Source organism: Coccinella septempunctata, chromosome 3 (genome assembly GCF_907165205.1).
Source record: "Coccinella septempunctata chromosome 3, icCocSept1.1, whole genome shotgun sequence".
Lineage (NCBI taxonomy): Eukaryota > Metazoa > Arthropoda > Insecta > Coleoptera > Coccinellidae > Coccinella > Coccinella septempunctata.
In genome coordinates this window covers 41,331,105-41,344,722 of record NC_058191.1, presented here as the reverse complement: position 1 = coordinate 41,344,722, position 13,618 = coordinate 41,331,105, and the positions used below count along the sequence as shown (strand labels likewise).

Below are 13,618 nucleotides of genomic sequence, written 5' to 3'. Positions count from 1 at the left end.
CAGAAATATCTGTCATTCCGTCTTCGTTGTATGTGAGGGATGGAAGACAGGTGAAAAAGTGGACATTGTTATTGAGGAGAGAAGATTTCAGGTTTCGTATGAAGGATTCAACAACTCTTAAAGAAATGGACAGAAAAAATGGTCATCAGATGACAAAAAACAGCATTTACCATCTTATAAAGACTAAACTGATGTAGCTCTGCTTAAAATTGTAGAAGTTCTGTCGGAAATTGTGAAAATCACCACTGGCGCTAGCATCAGTCATGCTGGCAGGAAACTGGGATGTTTGTGGTGCTACTATTCAAAACACATGGAAACTAAGCTTAATAATTCATAATTTATTTACAGAATGATAACAGCGGTCAATAAATAACAATATACAATATAGAACTATCGCACAAAAACTATCAAATTATTCGAAATCCTCATGATTCTAGAATCTTCATCAACGCCTCTGCAGCAGCTATAACAGCCAGTTTCTTAGAGATCTCTCTCTTCGAATTCACTCTCAACACATTGTATTTTTTGTTCTTAGGTTCCTCTGCTACTGTAGAATTTGTTTCAACCCCCTGGGGTTTAGCAATCTTGGTACTTTCTGTGTGTCCTTGATAAGACGAAAGTTGTAAGGCTATAACGGTTCTCAAAGCTTTCAAATGTTGTGCGGACTTCTGTTTATGTGCATCAACAAGCTTGTTCTCAGTGCTTGCTTGATCTTTAGATGGGTAACTCTTGGGATGGTTCTTTTGCTCTCGGACTATTTTCCGAACATTCTTACCCTGTGAAGTGGTATCTATGTAGCTTTGAACCAAATGGTTGTGTGTTTCTTCAGTCAACGTCGATTGGTTGACAGGATATTTTTTCGAAATATGAGTTTGTTTCTCCTCCCTTTGGTTATGTATATTAGAAGTTCCTGCAGATGAGAAGACAGATTTCAAAAAATTGTACGCTTTTTCATGAGCTTTTCTAGCAGCTTTAACAGCGGGTGTGTCTGTCACTGGTACAGGTAGAGAAATTTTGGGTATTTCATCTTTCTCCAATGTTCTGTTTATCTGGACCGAGGTGTATTCTGTATGGTGCAGTTGGCAGTACACAGAAGAATAGAATAGTAGCAGAATCTGTTGGAAATTCAGAAAATTAATATCAGAATGTGAATTCAATGTATCTACGCCATGTTTGAACTAGCCACTTCTTGAACAGAAGTTTAAGAACAGTAGAAATGAGACTAAAATGAAAATACTAATATTTTCTTAACTGAAAAACGGTTTCACGTAACAACATAATAAGCTATGTGAAATTTGTTTGATTTTCAGCTAAATCTACTTTGGTGAGACCATTTAACTCAAAACACTGACGACCAAACAGAAAACAACTAAGAACTGATTGAAATTTTAACGTTAATAATAAGTGTCAAATCAACTCAATACTTACGTACAAACGTTCCATCGCGAGCAGAATTTGTTCACTGATAAACGATAAATTCAAACCGTCCAATCTTTTAAGACCGTATTCAAAACTCTATTTTATGATATTCTACATGATAATATCATCGAAGTGAAAGTAATATTAACGCCGTCTCTCAGACTTGATGGGTTTTCGATTGAGAGGCATGTACTACAAACAGAATGATAGTATTTTATGATAATGACTTCTTGTAATCATCTTGTCGAACCTGAACAAGGGTATCATTGTCTAATATAATTGCTCAACACTTTGTCTTCCAAGATTTTCATTAACTGTTATTTGATACAACAGATTATAATTAATTTCACATTGTTCATGAATCTGTTCAACTCTTTGACTGGATGGCGTCAAAATAACTGCGATCATTTATTTGACAATTTCACATCGCTCATTTGAATCAGAAGAGAAAAGTTTCAAGCTTACATAGCTTGATATTATCTATTATGTTCAGGTTTCTGAAGATTGCATATATTCTTCCAATGAATGAATTTTGAAAGAAGGACATTCTTTCCATATTCGAGAGTTTTTTAATGTACTGAATATAAGTAAATTTTTATGGAACCTCATCAGGAAATGCACAGACGTTCTCCTATATAGGAAATACCATTCTTCATTAGAACTATTACAAGCATATTTTTTACTTCCTTCATTAAAAGATCATCCCAGTAAGCTGGCACATTTGGATATGAAGTAATATCTGTCTGAACGATCATATTGATGTATTTTTCAACATATATAAACTGATGGCATCATAGCCATGCATCGACAATCAAGTATCCGATAAACGAAGAACAACATGAAAGCAACAGTAAGAGTTTTTTCCTTATAACATTTATTTATCACAGTCTGTACTCAAATTTTTCACAAAATTGGTCAACTTGTTTCAAAAAACGATATAAAACTTATTCAATATCAGCTATTTTGGATATGTGGAGTACTGTCTGCAGAATTTTATCCATAATTATTTTTCAGATTTTCCTCATCCTCTGCCTGGCAGTCGTTTCTGTTTGGAGCAATCCAATCAGCATCAATTTACGTCTTGGGGCGTCAGTAGCACCTCCAGAACAACCGTTCAGGATAACAGTGAATCCTTATTCTCAACACGAGAGCCTGTACAGCGATGGTAGTATCAGAGGGACCTATTCCTATGTAGGACCATATGGTTACAAGGAAGTTAATTATGCTGTACATAAATGATGATTGTTGGGAACGAATGAATTATGATTGTTGAAAATTAATAAATTATTATTAGAAAATTTTGTTTTCTTTAGTATGAGGCAAACCATATTTAGAACTTTTTTATACAGATTGGGTAAAAACTAACGCAAATTCTATAACTCTCATAGTAACAAATCTCGCAATTTCTTCGATCTCGGCGCAACCGTTCTGTCTTGATATTTTTTTAACACGAGCTTCTCCCAGAAAAATCATCGTATATCTAAATGTGATACATATTCTGAAGGAGCAACTTTTCTAGTAATAAATCTGAGAGTTTCATCCATCTCGTGGTAAACGTTCGGTCTTGACGAATTTTTAACTGAACTCATCTTTTTCAGGATTTTTCGAAGGTCAGCTTTTGAGTCGTTTATCTCGCAATAAAAGTAAGCGTAGATGGAAATGTGATACATATTCTGAAAGAGCAACTCTTCTAGTGATAAATCTGAGAATTTCATCCATCTCGGCGCAACCGTTCGGTCTTGACGAATTTTTAACTGAACCCATCTTTTTTTAGGATTTTTTGAAGGTCAGCTTTCGAGTCGTTTATCTCTAAATAAAAGTATCCGTAGATGGAAATGTGATACATATTCTGAAAGAGCAAGTTTTCTAGAAATAAGTCCCTAAATGTCATTCACCTTGAGAGAACCGTTTGGTCTTGATGAATGTTTAACTGAACCCATATTTTTCGGAATTTTTCGATAGTAGGATGTGAACTGGCATTATCAGCGTGGTATGGCCTTCAACTACTCTGAGCGTCAACGATAAATATGACGGTACAAACTTTTTCTGACTCAAATCGTTTTAATCTTCCATCTTCAATAGAATAGGCAGGTTTTTGTTCACATTCCTCCTCCTCTATTCCTTCTGTATTCGCCCAGTAATACGTAAGCTGAAACAAACAGCACTCAAGAAATCTATTTGTGAACAGAGTGGGTACTCCGAATTACAGATATTGCATTTTCCGGCATCTCTCCTATTTCTCGCAGTTTCCCGAAAGGTTCAGCCATGAAATATCGCCCCTACGTGCATTAAACTGCGACGGTTTTGTATGGCCCCAAATAATATATTTTGTATTTATCCCTTAGAAGCGTTCTTGTCACTACCAGCTATCATTCATTTCGCGGAGACAGTTTTTAAGCAGCAGGTTTCGACAGAGATATTATTCCGGAAAAATATCACACTCCAAGAGCGATATAATTCGCAGGGCGCTGTAATGTCGATATATCATGGTTATATATATCGGCGCGCCGGTGTAGGGTCCCTGAAAAAAAAATGATGGCGAAAGAAAGTGTTTCAATTTTCCGACCATCAATCACGAGGTCAAGTCGGATCGAACCTCCATTTTGGCGTATTAATTTTTCCTGGAAAGTCATTTTTTATTTTGGGGTTGGGAGGCGTTATAACCCTAGGTGACCAGTTTTATCACTGCGATCTGAAGGGCTCAGTGATGGACCTTTTCTTGGATCATGAAGGATTACTCCAATTAGAAATTATACAGGGCGAGTCTTGGATTCCTAAAACTATTTTAACAGTAGATTCTTGAGGTCAAAAAAAACACTTTTTTCTTTAACCATTTTTTCCGATTCGGTTTGGTTTGAAAGATACATGCTGTTGAAAACCATAAAAAAATTATTTTTAGTTCTATCTCACAAACGGTATTATCACGTGAAATGAATTTAGGAATGTCGTTTTTCCTTTTTATGATGAATGTTTTTCGAACAAAAGATATCACCCACGTCTTCCAGGTTTCTCATTATGACCATTATGTACCATAAAAATACCAAAAATTCAGAGAACCCAACTCTTGAAACTAAGTTGAAAGCTATGTAATGAACATTTGAACGTTTTGTAAAATAAAAGTAATCCAAATATCCAAATGAAAAAAGAAGCCACTTATTTATGAGTTGAACGTACTACAAACTTCGTAATTTCAAATGGGACACCCTATTTATTGTAACCTTTTTCGCTTCTCTATCCTCATCTGAGTATTTTCCTCTAGTACATGCATATCCCTATTCCTGCTACTTTCGAATGTATTAACGATTTTCCAAAAAAATAAATGCCAAAAACTTGGATCCAATGAAATAGGCATAGAATAGACATTTCATATTTAAGGAAGCTGAAATTTCGAAAATAGGCCACAGAGATCTTAGGATGAGTTTCTTGTAGAGGAACTTGGTTTGTGATATATCAGATATTTTCAAAGAAAATCAAGATACACATCTGAAGATGTGTCTTGTTCCTATACAATGGTTTCGAAATTTCTGTGAAAGTGAGGGTTTTCAGCTTACGAATTTTGTTGCTACCGTAGCCAACTTTTATTTCTTGAGATTCTAAAATCATTGAAAACTCAACTAGAAGTGTTTGTCTCATTCACATCTTGTCAGTGACAAGATGAAGAATTTTGGAACGACCTTTATATCACTAACCAAGTGTTTTCTCTATGAAATTCCCATCGAGATCTCAGCGTTTGAAGCTACTGAAAAATTGAAATATTCTCAAATAGAAAAAACATATCATTGACATTTATAATCAAATTGACCACTCAAATCGAGATTCTCCTGTTTATTAATCACTAGATACTGAGCAAATTCTATTGAAATTTTATAAAATGATGCGGAATATAATACTTTCCAGTCAATCAGTGTTAAAAATGGACCTGTTATAACTAATACAACGCCATATGATAACAGTTGGTCAGATCCGTACTCTGCCTCAATGTTTTAAATGATGAAATCAAAAAACTTTTCATATATTCATAAGCAACTGATCTCGAAATAAATTTTCGAAAGTAGGCACACGAACATTTCACGAGACGAAAGCAAAAAAACAGAAAAAAAAATCTTTTTATTTCTGCGTTTATTCATGTAAAAAATGCAACGTTTCAATGAATAGGAATTGTTGAAATTCCTTCATAACCAACCATAGTTTTAATTCTTCAGATTTTTTCTCTCAGTGTAACTAAATGAATCTCATAAACAACGAAACATACCACAAAATATTAATTCCAATCAATGCGGATACTTTTAAGATAGAAAAAAGAACACTTGGCAAAGAATCTTTCCCTTGAGGATTCAATCGCAAATATATTTTGTATTTTCACTTTCGATATCGATTATTTGTATAATCTCGAGAACATATCAAAATGATATCTTCCATTCTCCTGTGGGCACAATTAAAAACATATTTTCCTACAAGATATCATTCGACTCCGGAAAAGAAAAACAGGTTCCCATCTAATACGAGAAAAAGCCTGTTGGACAATTTGAATTTTCATTGCGCTCACCAGATTACGTTTCCCATAAATATCCAAAAATTGGGTCGATACTTCACAGTGCTTTGCTCAGCCTCAACATGAAACACTTTGTAAGTACCCACTGCTCGTAATAACTAACAGAAAAGTTCGTTATTAATTTTTGATGGCGTATTCCGTAATATTACTTTGTTCAGTAATCAAGATTTATATGTGCGGCAGTTAAAATTAAACGAGAACGTTCGAATGAGTATTAACACATATTTTTCCTCAGTTTCATACATATAAATCACAAATTTCAATTAGGCAGGGTATTCCTTCCTGAAATTGAAGCTTTAAACTTATGACGGAAGTTGTGCAATTATAAATCCCTTTCTTCGTGCTTGTTATTTGAATCAAATTAAATTCTGCTCTTCCTACAGCTGAAATTCACAATATAAAAATGAATTTCAGGTGATGACTATGGAAATAACAATATTCGAGAAAAAGTTTGTTATATGTGATCATTGTTTCGGTATTTGTCTCTTTGTTTTTGTTGGATATTCAGAAAGAAAGATAATTGGTGATGACAGATTTGTTCAAATTATTCATTTTTCAGATTCTATTCTTCGCTCTCGTAGCATCCAGTTACGCTCAGTTCACTTCAACTGAGCTACCGTCACAAATTGTTGGAGTACCAGGGCCAAGGTGGCAGGGACCATTTGCCAACCACATTCTTGGACAGCCAGTTGGTGACACCCCTGAAGTTGCTGAGGCAAAAGCCGCTCATTACAAGGCGCATGCTCGAATCTTAGAAATCCTGCCAGTTCTTCCTCAAGAAGAATATCAAACAGTTAATGTTGTGGAAGCCCAACCACAGCAACAGACCTTCGTACAACCCCAAGTTTCCTTCGTTCCTCAACCAACATCGTATGTCGCCCAACAACCATCCTATGTTGTGCAACAAGCTAAAGTACCAGAAGTACAGGTCACAACTCCTGCTCCAGTAGTGAAAGAAACAGCACCAATCTCTCCTAAATTTATCCAGTATGCCGAAGAAATTCCAAGGAGTGAACTTGGTGAACTTCCAGAAGTAGCAGCTGCAAGAAAGGCTCATCTTGCTGCCTACGAAGAAATCAAGAAACTTCTCCCTAAGCTCGTGGAAACCCCAACAGTGGTACCTGGAGTTCAACAGCCTGTTGTTAGACAGCAAGTAGTGAGTCAACCAGCTCAGGTAGCGAATCAGCAACCACAAATTCCATACCAAGTAACTCAGCAAGCTCAGGTTGTGCCACAAGTACCTCAAGTCGTTTACCAACAGCCTCAATCAGCTGCCCAACAACCTCAAGAAAACCAAGTGACTTACGTTAATCATCAGGCTGAATCTGCAGCCTACAAGCAACAGCTTCAGAGGAACCTCGAGTGGTTTTACAACCCCCAACAGTTCTACACATACGTCCCACAAGATACACCCGAAGTTGCAGCTGCCAAAATTGAGCACTTGAAGCTTCTTCAATCTTTGATCTAGGTTTTGTAATTGAAGGTTGTAAAGAAATTTTTGTAAATTGGTTGGTTTGGAATAAACTGAATGTGATGTGATATATGTTTGATCTCTTCATTCTCAGTCTCCACTGAATATCTATATTGAATCATAGTTACAATGATTTTCCCTCATAACTGGATGAGAACTAATATCATAGCTTGAGGGAAGCTATTGCAGCCTCAGAAAGGTAGAGATTGGTAGAGGTAAAAATACAGAGTAAGGATTCTTTGGATAAAAGTAGCTAATCTGAACAACTCATGGTGATAACATCTTTGAAACCATCTCAGATTCTGCTGCCGATGACAAGAAAAATGATCGTGAGGTTACTATTAACTCTCAGTATCTATTTTACAGCTAATTTAACACAGCATGTATTTCATCTACAAGATAAAGCCATTTCTGAGTGCCAGAAGTCACGATACACATGTAGTGGTTAAAAAACTTGTATTCCAGTGAAATGTACAGTTTGTACGGTCTTCCAGAGGGTTCTCGATCACCTGGAAGCAGCTTGATATGGGTACGATGGAGTTTTGACCATCCAATTTTTAATGCACCGAATGGATCAAAATTTGAATCTTCATCATTTATCACCCTATATCAATAGCAGAAGTACGAGATAAAAAATTACAACTGTCCATGTCAAATCTGAAAACACCCTGGGTACTCCACTACCCAACAATTTGTTGGGGAAATGAAGGCTGTATAAAAAATCCTCATTATAACAGCCTCCTGTGTCTCCTACAAGACAGTACTCTCCGGACACGCTGTATTTGGCATTACAAACACCAACGTGACAAAAATACTTATACGGTTCAGTGTCAGGGTTCTTCATCCTGTTCTCCAAATACTCCTCGAAACGGTGCACATTAACGAAAAATTCAGGCATACCATTCTCTATGTTCCTCTGATTCAACTTCAGCCCCATCAGCGTCCACTCCTCGTCGTGTTCGTCTTCTATGCACAGCAGAGGACTGCCGATGAAACCGTACTGCGTGTCATTGAAGAAGTCCTCTTTATGCCTCACACACATGAAGCTCTCATCCGGCATGAGATTCACATCCGGTATCAGATTCATCAGCGACGAACATTGCCTGGGTGATAGGAAGGTCTTCTTCAGGCTGTAAATGGTGGCTAGGTTTGTTGCCTGATCGATGTAGTCGCTGGAGGTTACATCCACAGTCAAGGTCTCTGGGTCTGCAGTCTTCCAACCGATCATTTTACACGATAGATCGTATTCTAGAGAATCTTTGTTGAGAGGTTTTATCGTCAACGGTTTCACCATGTTTTTCTCGAAATCTATGAATTTTTCCGTGACTGTCAGTGCGATGTCGTTGTACGTTGCGTCTGAGGAAACATCAAGAGATGTAGTAATAGAAACATTAATTTTGTCTACTAACCAACTGTAGCGATGTAGTGAGGATGAAGTATCCATTTCTCCAAGACTGCAGCATATTTTTCGTGGGCCACTGTACCAATCAAAGCAACCCAGTTTTCCTCTGCTCTGAAGCAGTGAGCTGTAGTGAGAATGAACCTTCTGGTCAGGATGCAACCTGCACACGCTGATGTGAGCTGGAAACTCTGATCTGTGTAGGTTCCTATCAAGACCATATAGGGATATTCTGACAGGGAGTGATTCAGGACCTCGAAGGCTTCCTGGAATCTAAAAAGAGAAGGTACTATAAGACAAGTGATATAATATGTCATTTTGACAAATTGTGAGTAGGATGGGAATGAATGCTTCATTTCAATTTAAACCCAGGTGATGAGGGAAAGAAATGGAAGAATTTTGGATTAAGGTAGAGTCAAATAGAAATTTCAACTATACGAGAATATATATATTCAGTATTAACCTGAAACGATGGAATGGTGAATGGAAGGATTGGAAGGAATCTGTTTGATGGCAAAAATGTTGACTTGTTTTTACTTTAAGTTAGGTTTCGAAAAATGCATCGACAGGAAAATACAAAATACACCCTCAAACAAACTTGAAAGATGAAAGGATAAACTGAAAATTGCAGTGAAGTCATTGAATTAAAGTTTTTGTTGCAAATGAACATTCAATTTGTTTTCTCCGTTTTTCAAACCTAGAAATTTCTCTTTTCCATGAAACTCTTTATTCTTTCCTCATTTGTATCAATTGTTGAGCAGTGTGTTTTTTTGAAACTTCTCATCGTTTGATTTTTTCACACAATTGGTGCAAATGTGATATTTTAGCGAAAAATTCTGGGCACAGTCAGTGTAATTTTAAATCTAGGCTACCGTCATGGAATACATTCATTTCCTTTAATCATTCATCTCCTTCAAATGAGATAATGAATAATCGATAGCAGGATAACAAGCTCCGCGCATTCTTGTGAACCAGCATCATCTTTCCCTGAAGCAGGATCCCAGTATAATACAATAATAAGGGAAATAACGGTTCGATTTGAAATCTTGACGACAATAATCGTATTCCCCTTTTGATTCGAATCTGATATCTCCGCTAGGGAGAGATAATTTCATCGATACAGCTGGATGAGCTCTCTTTTCTCTCCTTTGATATAGATATATGGGCTTACAATTCAGGATCCAAATTTTACACAATGGTTTACGATGGTCACCTTCGATTTTCCATTAAAGTCCAGAAAATATAATAATATTGACTCACTGAGCTCCGAACAACCTTTTACAATATACAGGTTGTCCCCCAACTAGACGCCGAGCCAGAGAATGTAGTGAGAAATACAAAACATCTAAATGTACGAGGATGTATTGAAAAATTCTTAGCCTATTACAGAACCAAATAAAATTTCAATGTCAAAATATTTTATTACTCAACATATTTTGGATACATTTATTACAGCGAACCTGCAACTTCTCTAGACCTTTAAAAAAAATATTTCTTTTTGCTCTGCAAACTAGTTGTGTGGTCAGTAATGTCGAATAGTAATCTCCGTTCTACCCTTATCCCAAAAAACTTTTTTCCAGCACGAAACTTTTTACGTCTTGGAGAACCAAAGTGTCGCCATTCCATCGATTGTTGCTCTGTTTCTGGATCGTAGAAATGTACCCAAGTCTCATCCATAGTATGAATTCAGTTTGGAAGTCTACATCGTTTTCAAATCGAGCACAGATCGAACGCGATGCTTCTACCCTTGCACGCTTTTGGTCAACATTCAAACATTTGGGGATCCATTTTACAGCAATTTTTCTCATGTCCAAATTGACGTAAACAATAGGATGAACACGTTCGTATGAAATATTCAGTGCTTCAGATATCCGTTTTAGCCCAATTTGACTGATAAAATCATGTCATGAACTGCATCGATATTTTCGGGGACTGTCACAGGTCACAGAAACTTGTCTTCCCGATCGGTCATCATCTTCAATGGAAAATTCGTCTCTTTAAGTTTGCAGTCCAATTTTTCACGGTCGCATACGAGGGACATTGATTACCAAGGGTATTAAGCATATCTTCGTAAATCTGCTTACCTCTTAACCCTTTCAAATACAGGTACTTGATGATGGCTCGATACTCCAATTTTTCGATTTTCACAATTTCGGTGGATATCTTCTTTGTTTTAATTTATTGCGTAACTCTGGTTTACTTTTTTGACCTCAAACTTCACACTGACACTTCTAATGAGTTATTGTTGGTTGCTATGGTAACGCATTTTTTTATGCATGGAACTGGTCTAAGCTAAGTAGATATTAATCTCGAACCTTGATTGTGTATACGCCTACATGTACATAGCTTTCACGGAAATATAAACTCAACCGACGCATCTGACAGAAGATGGGGGCATTCTCCTCTTTACCAATACCTCCTAAATGGTTCAAATTTCTCACGCAGCCAACTCCCGTCCTACATACGTTATAAAGAACGTGCAAGTGCCACGAAATCGTATATATATAAACTGAACCCCTGAGGGGATTCCCTTTTCCGAACGCCTCCACTGACAAATAGGAATGTCTGAGGTATTGATTGCATAGGTAAGAGACACCGAATCCCCGCTGGGATCTCGGCCTAATATTTGCCATGCTCTGCGAAATCTGATGGAAACAGCCAAATTTGTCACCTAGGAAATTCCCTAACGAAATCACGTGCTCGGGGATAGTTCGTTTCCGAGTGACACAGAAAACTGAACACTTGGTGCGAAGACTATAGAAAAGGAAGATGGGAAACGTAGCTACTAAAGTGATGTGAGCGCCATCTCTTGTTTCAAATGTGTTACTTCCGATTTTAATTTGAAGGTCATTTGCAGGAACATAATATATGAAATTTTGATGGCCATACCGTTTTTCTTGTTTATTTCGCTCCTTCTAACTGTAGATTATAGAATTTTTTTGTGCATCAATAAACTACACTGATTTCAGGCTTACACACAGGTCTTGTCGTCCTGTATAGCTCTGTAAGGTTTTTTTACTCATTGTGATTCTGAAAATTCTGTAACTGAAATATGTATGCTGTGATAGTATCCGACCTCATCTCATGATAAAGTAAACAAAATAAGTGTTATCAACTCAGATTCATCACAGCGAGAACTTTTCATGCAAATTATGTGTGAAATGGAGGATAAAAATAAAATACTGATTGGGTATGATATTCTTCTAAAGTATAAAATCGCCGTATTAGAACGTGAAATAGTGGATAAGGATGAGATCATTTCGAGATTGGATAATAAAAAAGGTAAATATGGTGTTGATATTGAGAACGCGAACATGGATCCTACATCGTTGAGTAATGCTCCAAAAAACAACTATGGCATCTCGCAGACAACATTAACGAGAATTATTGTTGGAGAACATAAAATTGAATTGATTCCAAACAATGTGCAGATGAAAACAAACATCCTGGTCATAAAACAAAACTCTACTTTTGTTTATTCCGTTTTGTTTATTGACTCAGAATTTTTTTTTGGTTCGACAAAGTCTATATTCGAATCCAATACGAGCATATCGTTGGATGTCATCTCTCCATCTCGCCTGTTATCAAGCAGTTTTTCTGTATTGAAAGTACGTTTTCAGCGCCATCTCATTGTCAGATGTGGAAACACAGACCAAAACGTAGTCGGTTTTGAGTACTAGAGATATGAGAGCGTTTCCCATCTTTCTCCTCTATAATCTTTGACCTTGTGATAATGAATTTATAACAAAAATTTTGTTGTATGTGATTCTGCTCGTAGATTATCTTCATGAAAAGTCGTTTAGTGTTGGACAACGTCCAAATATAGGTAAGCCAGTACATAAAATGTTTCCATCACCTCCTGGATGCAACGTATGGCTGATGTAATACTGCATCTGATGAATACCAAAAGTGGACCCCTCCCTCATAAAAAATACCCATATTACAGATACCATTCTTCATTTTCGATTCCCATCGTAGCTCTCAGGAAATATGGATTTTTTCAACAGCGCTATAAACGTGGAAGCTTCATAATTGATGTCAGGCATTTTACCTGAATACATAAATGATGGAGCAGAACGGAGAGGAAGATCTACTCGTAGGATATCAAGAGTAAAACGATGGATATTTTGCTGTGCCGAATTTGCAAATCTATAAAAAATTACTCTTGAATTCTTAGTCCTCTAAGGATAAGGTAAAAAGGTATGGATGGATTGAATATGTGAGTTTACCCTGAATAATTGAGAGGTTATACGGGGTGAGTTTTTGATACGTTCAAATATTTCAACAGATGATTCTTTCAGATCAAAAAAACACTTTTTTAATACAATTTTTTCCACATCGTTGGAAAACCATAAAAAATGTTATTTTTAGTTCTATTTCACGAACGAATTTATCGAATGAAATGAATTTGGGTGTGGCACAGCTCATAATGGAAATTAAAATGGCTATATCTTTTTTATCAGGGCCGAATAGAAAAAAATGTTATAGGAAAAAGTGTTTCCTTTGACCTCAATAATCTACTGTTGAAATATTTGAACGAATCAAAGATTCATCCTGAATATTAAGAAAAATGAGGACTAGAAAAGGAATTTCTTGCTTTCAAATGATTCCCATGGATTTCAAAACTGCTTGTTGAGTCACCCTACATGATTCTACAAACTCCCCTTGAGTTTTACTAGAGGATCATCATGGGAGTGAAAGATTTTGGAAAATAATGATTTTCTTGAACAAAAATATCGAAAATATGAAACTTTTGAGAATGATTCATTCGAGTGAC

The 13,618-nt window shown here is 36.5% G+C and overlaps 3 protein-coding genes across 3 annotated transcripts; 1 reads left to right on the top strand and 2 right to left on the bottom strand.

Moving 5' to 3' along the window:
• Positions 1–348: 348 nt before the first annotated feature.
• Positions 349–1,618, bottom strand: LOC123309462. The gene is made up of 2 exons (XM_044892600.1): positions 1,429–1,618; positions 349–1,115 (listed from the first exon to the last, which is right to left on the bottom strand). The coding sequence occupies exons 1-2, from the start codon at positions 1,441–1,443 to the stop codon at positions 426–428; spliced, it is 705 nt and encodes a 234-aa protein (XP_044748535.1). The 5' UTR covers positions 1,444–1,618; the 3' UTR covers positions 349–425.
• Positions 1,619–5,963: 4,345 nt separating this feature from the next.
• On the top strand, positions 5,964–7,510 carry LOC123309461 (RNA polymerase II degradation factor 1-like). The gene is made up of 2 exons (XM_044892598.1): positions 5,964–6,045; positions 6,531–7,510. The coding sequence occupies exons 1-2, from the start codon at positions 6,034–6,036 to the stop codon at positions 7,437–7,439; spliced, it is 921 nt and encodes a 306-aa protein (XP_044748533.1). The 5' UTR covers positions 5,964–6,033; the 3' UTR covers positions 7,440–7,510.
• A 134-nt stretch (positions 7,511–7,644) lies between these two features.
• LOC123309859 (mast cell protease 4-like) lies at positions 7,645–9,172 on the bottom strand. Its single transcript, XM_044893148.1, has 2 exons — positions 8,852–9,172; positions 7,645–8,798 (listed from the first exon to the last, which is right to left on the bottom strand). The coding sequence occupies exons 1-2, from the start codon at positions 9,156–9,158 to the stop codon at positions 8,047–8,049; spliced, it is 1,059 nt and encodes a 352-aa protein (XP_044749083.1). The 5' UTR covers positions 9,159–9,172; the 3' UTR covers positions 7,645–8,046.
• Positions 9,173–13,618: the final 4,446 nt, after the last annotated feature.

Coding starts and splice junctions, on each gene's coding strand:
- LOC123309859 (XM_044893148.1), bottom strand. CDS start 9,158: ATGACATATTATATCACTTGTCTTATAGTACCTTCTCTTTTTAGATTC. Junction 8,799..8,851: donor TCACTACATCGCTACAGTTG/GTTAGTAGACAA, acceptor ATGTTTCCTCAG/ACGCAACGTACAACGACATC.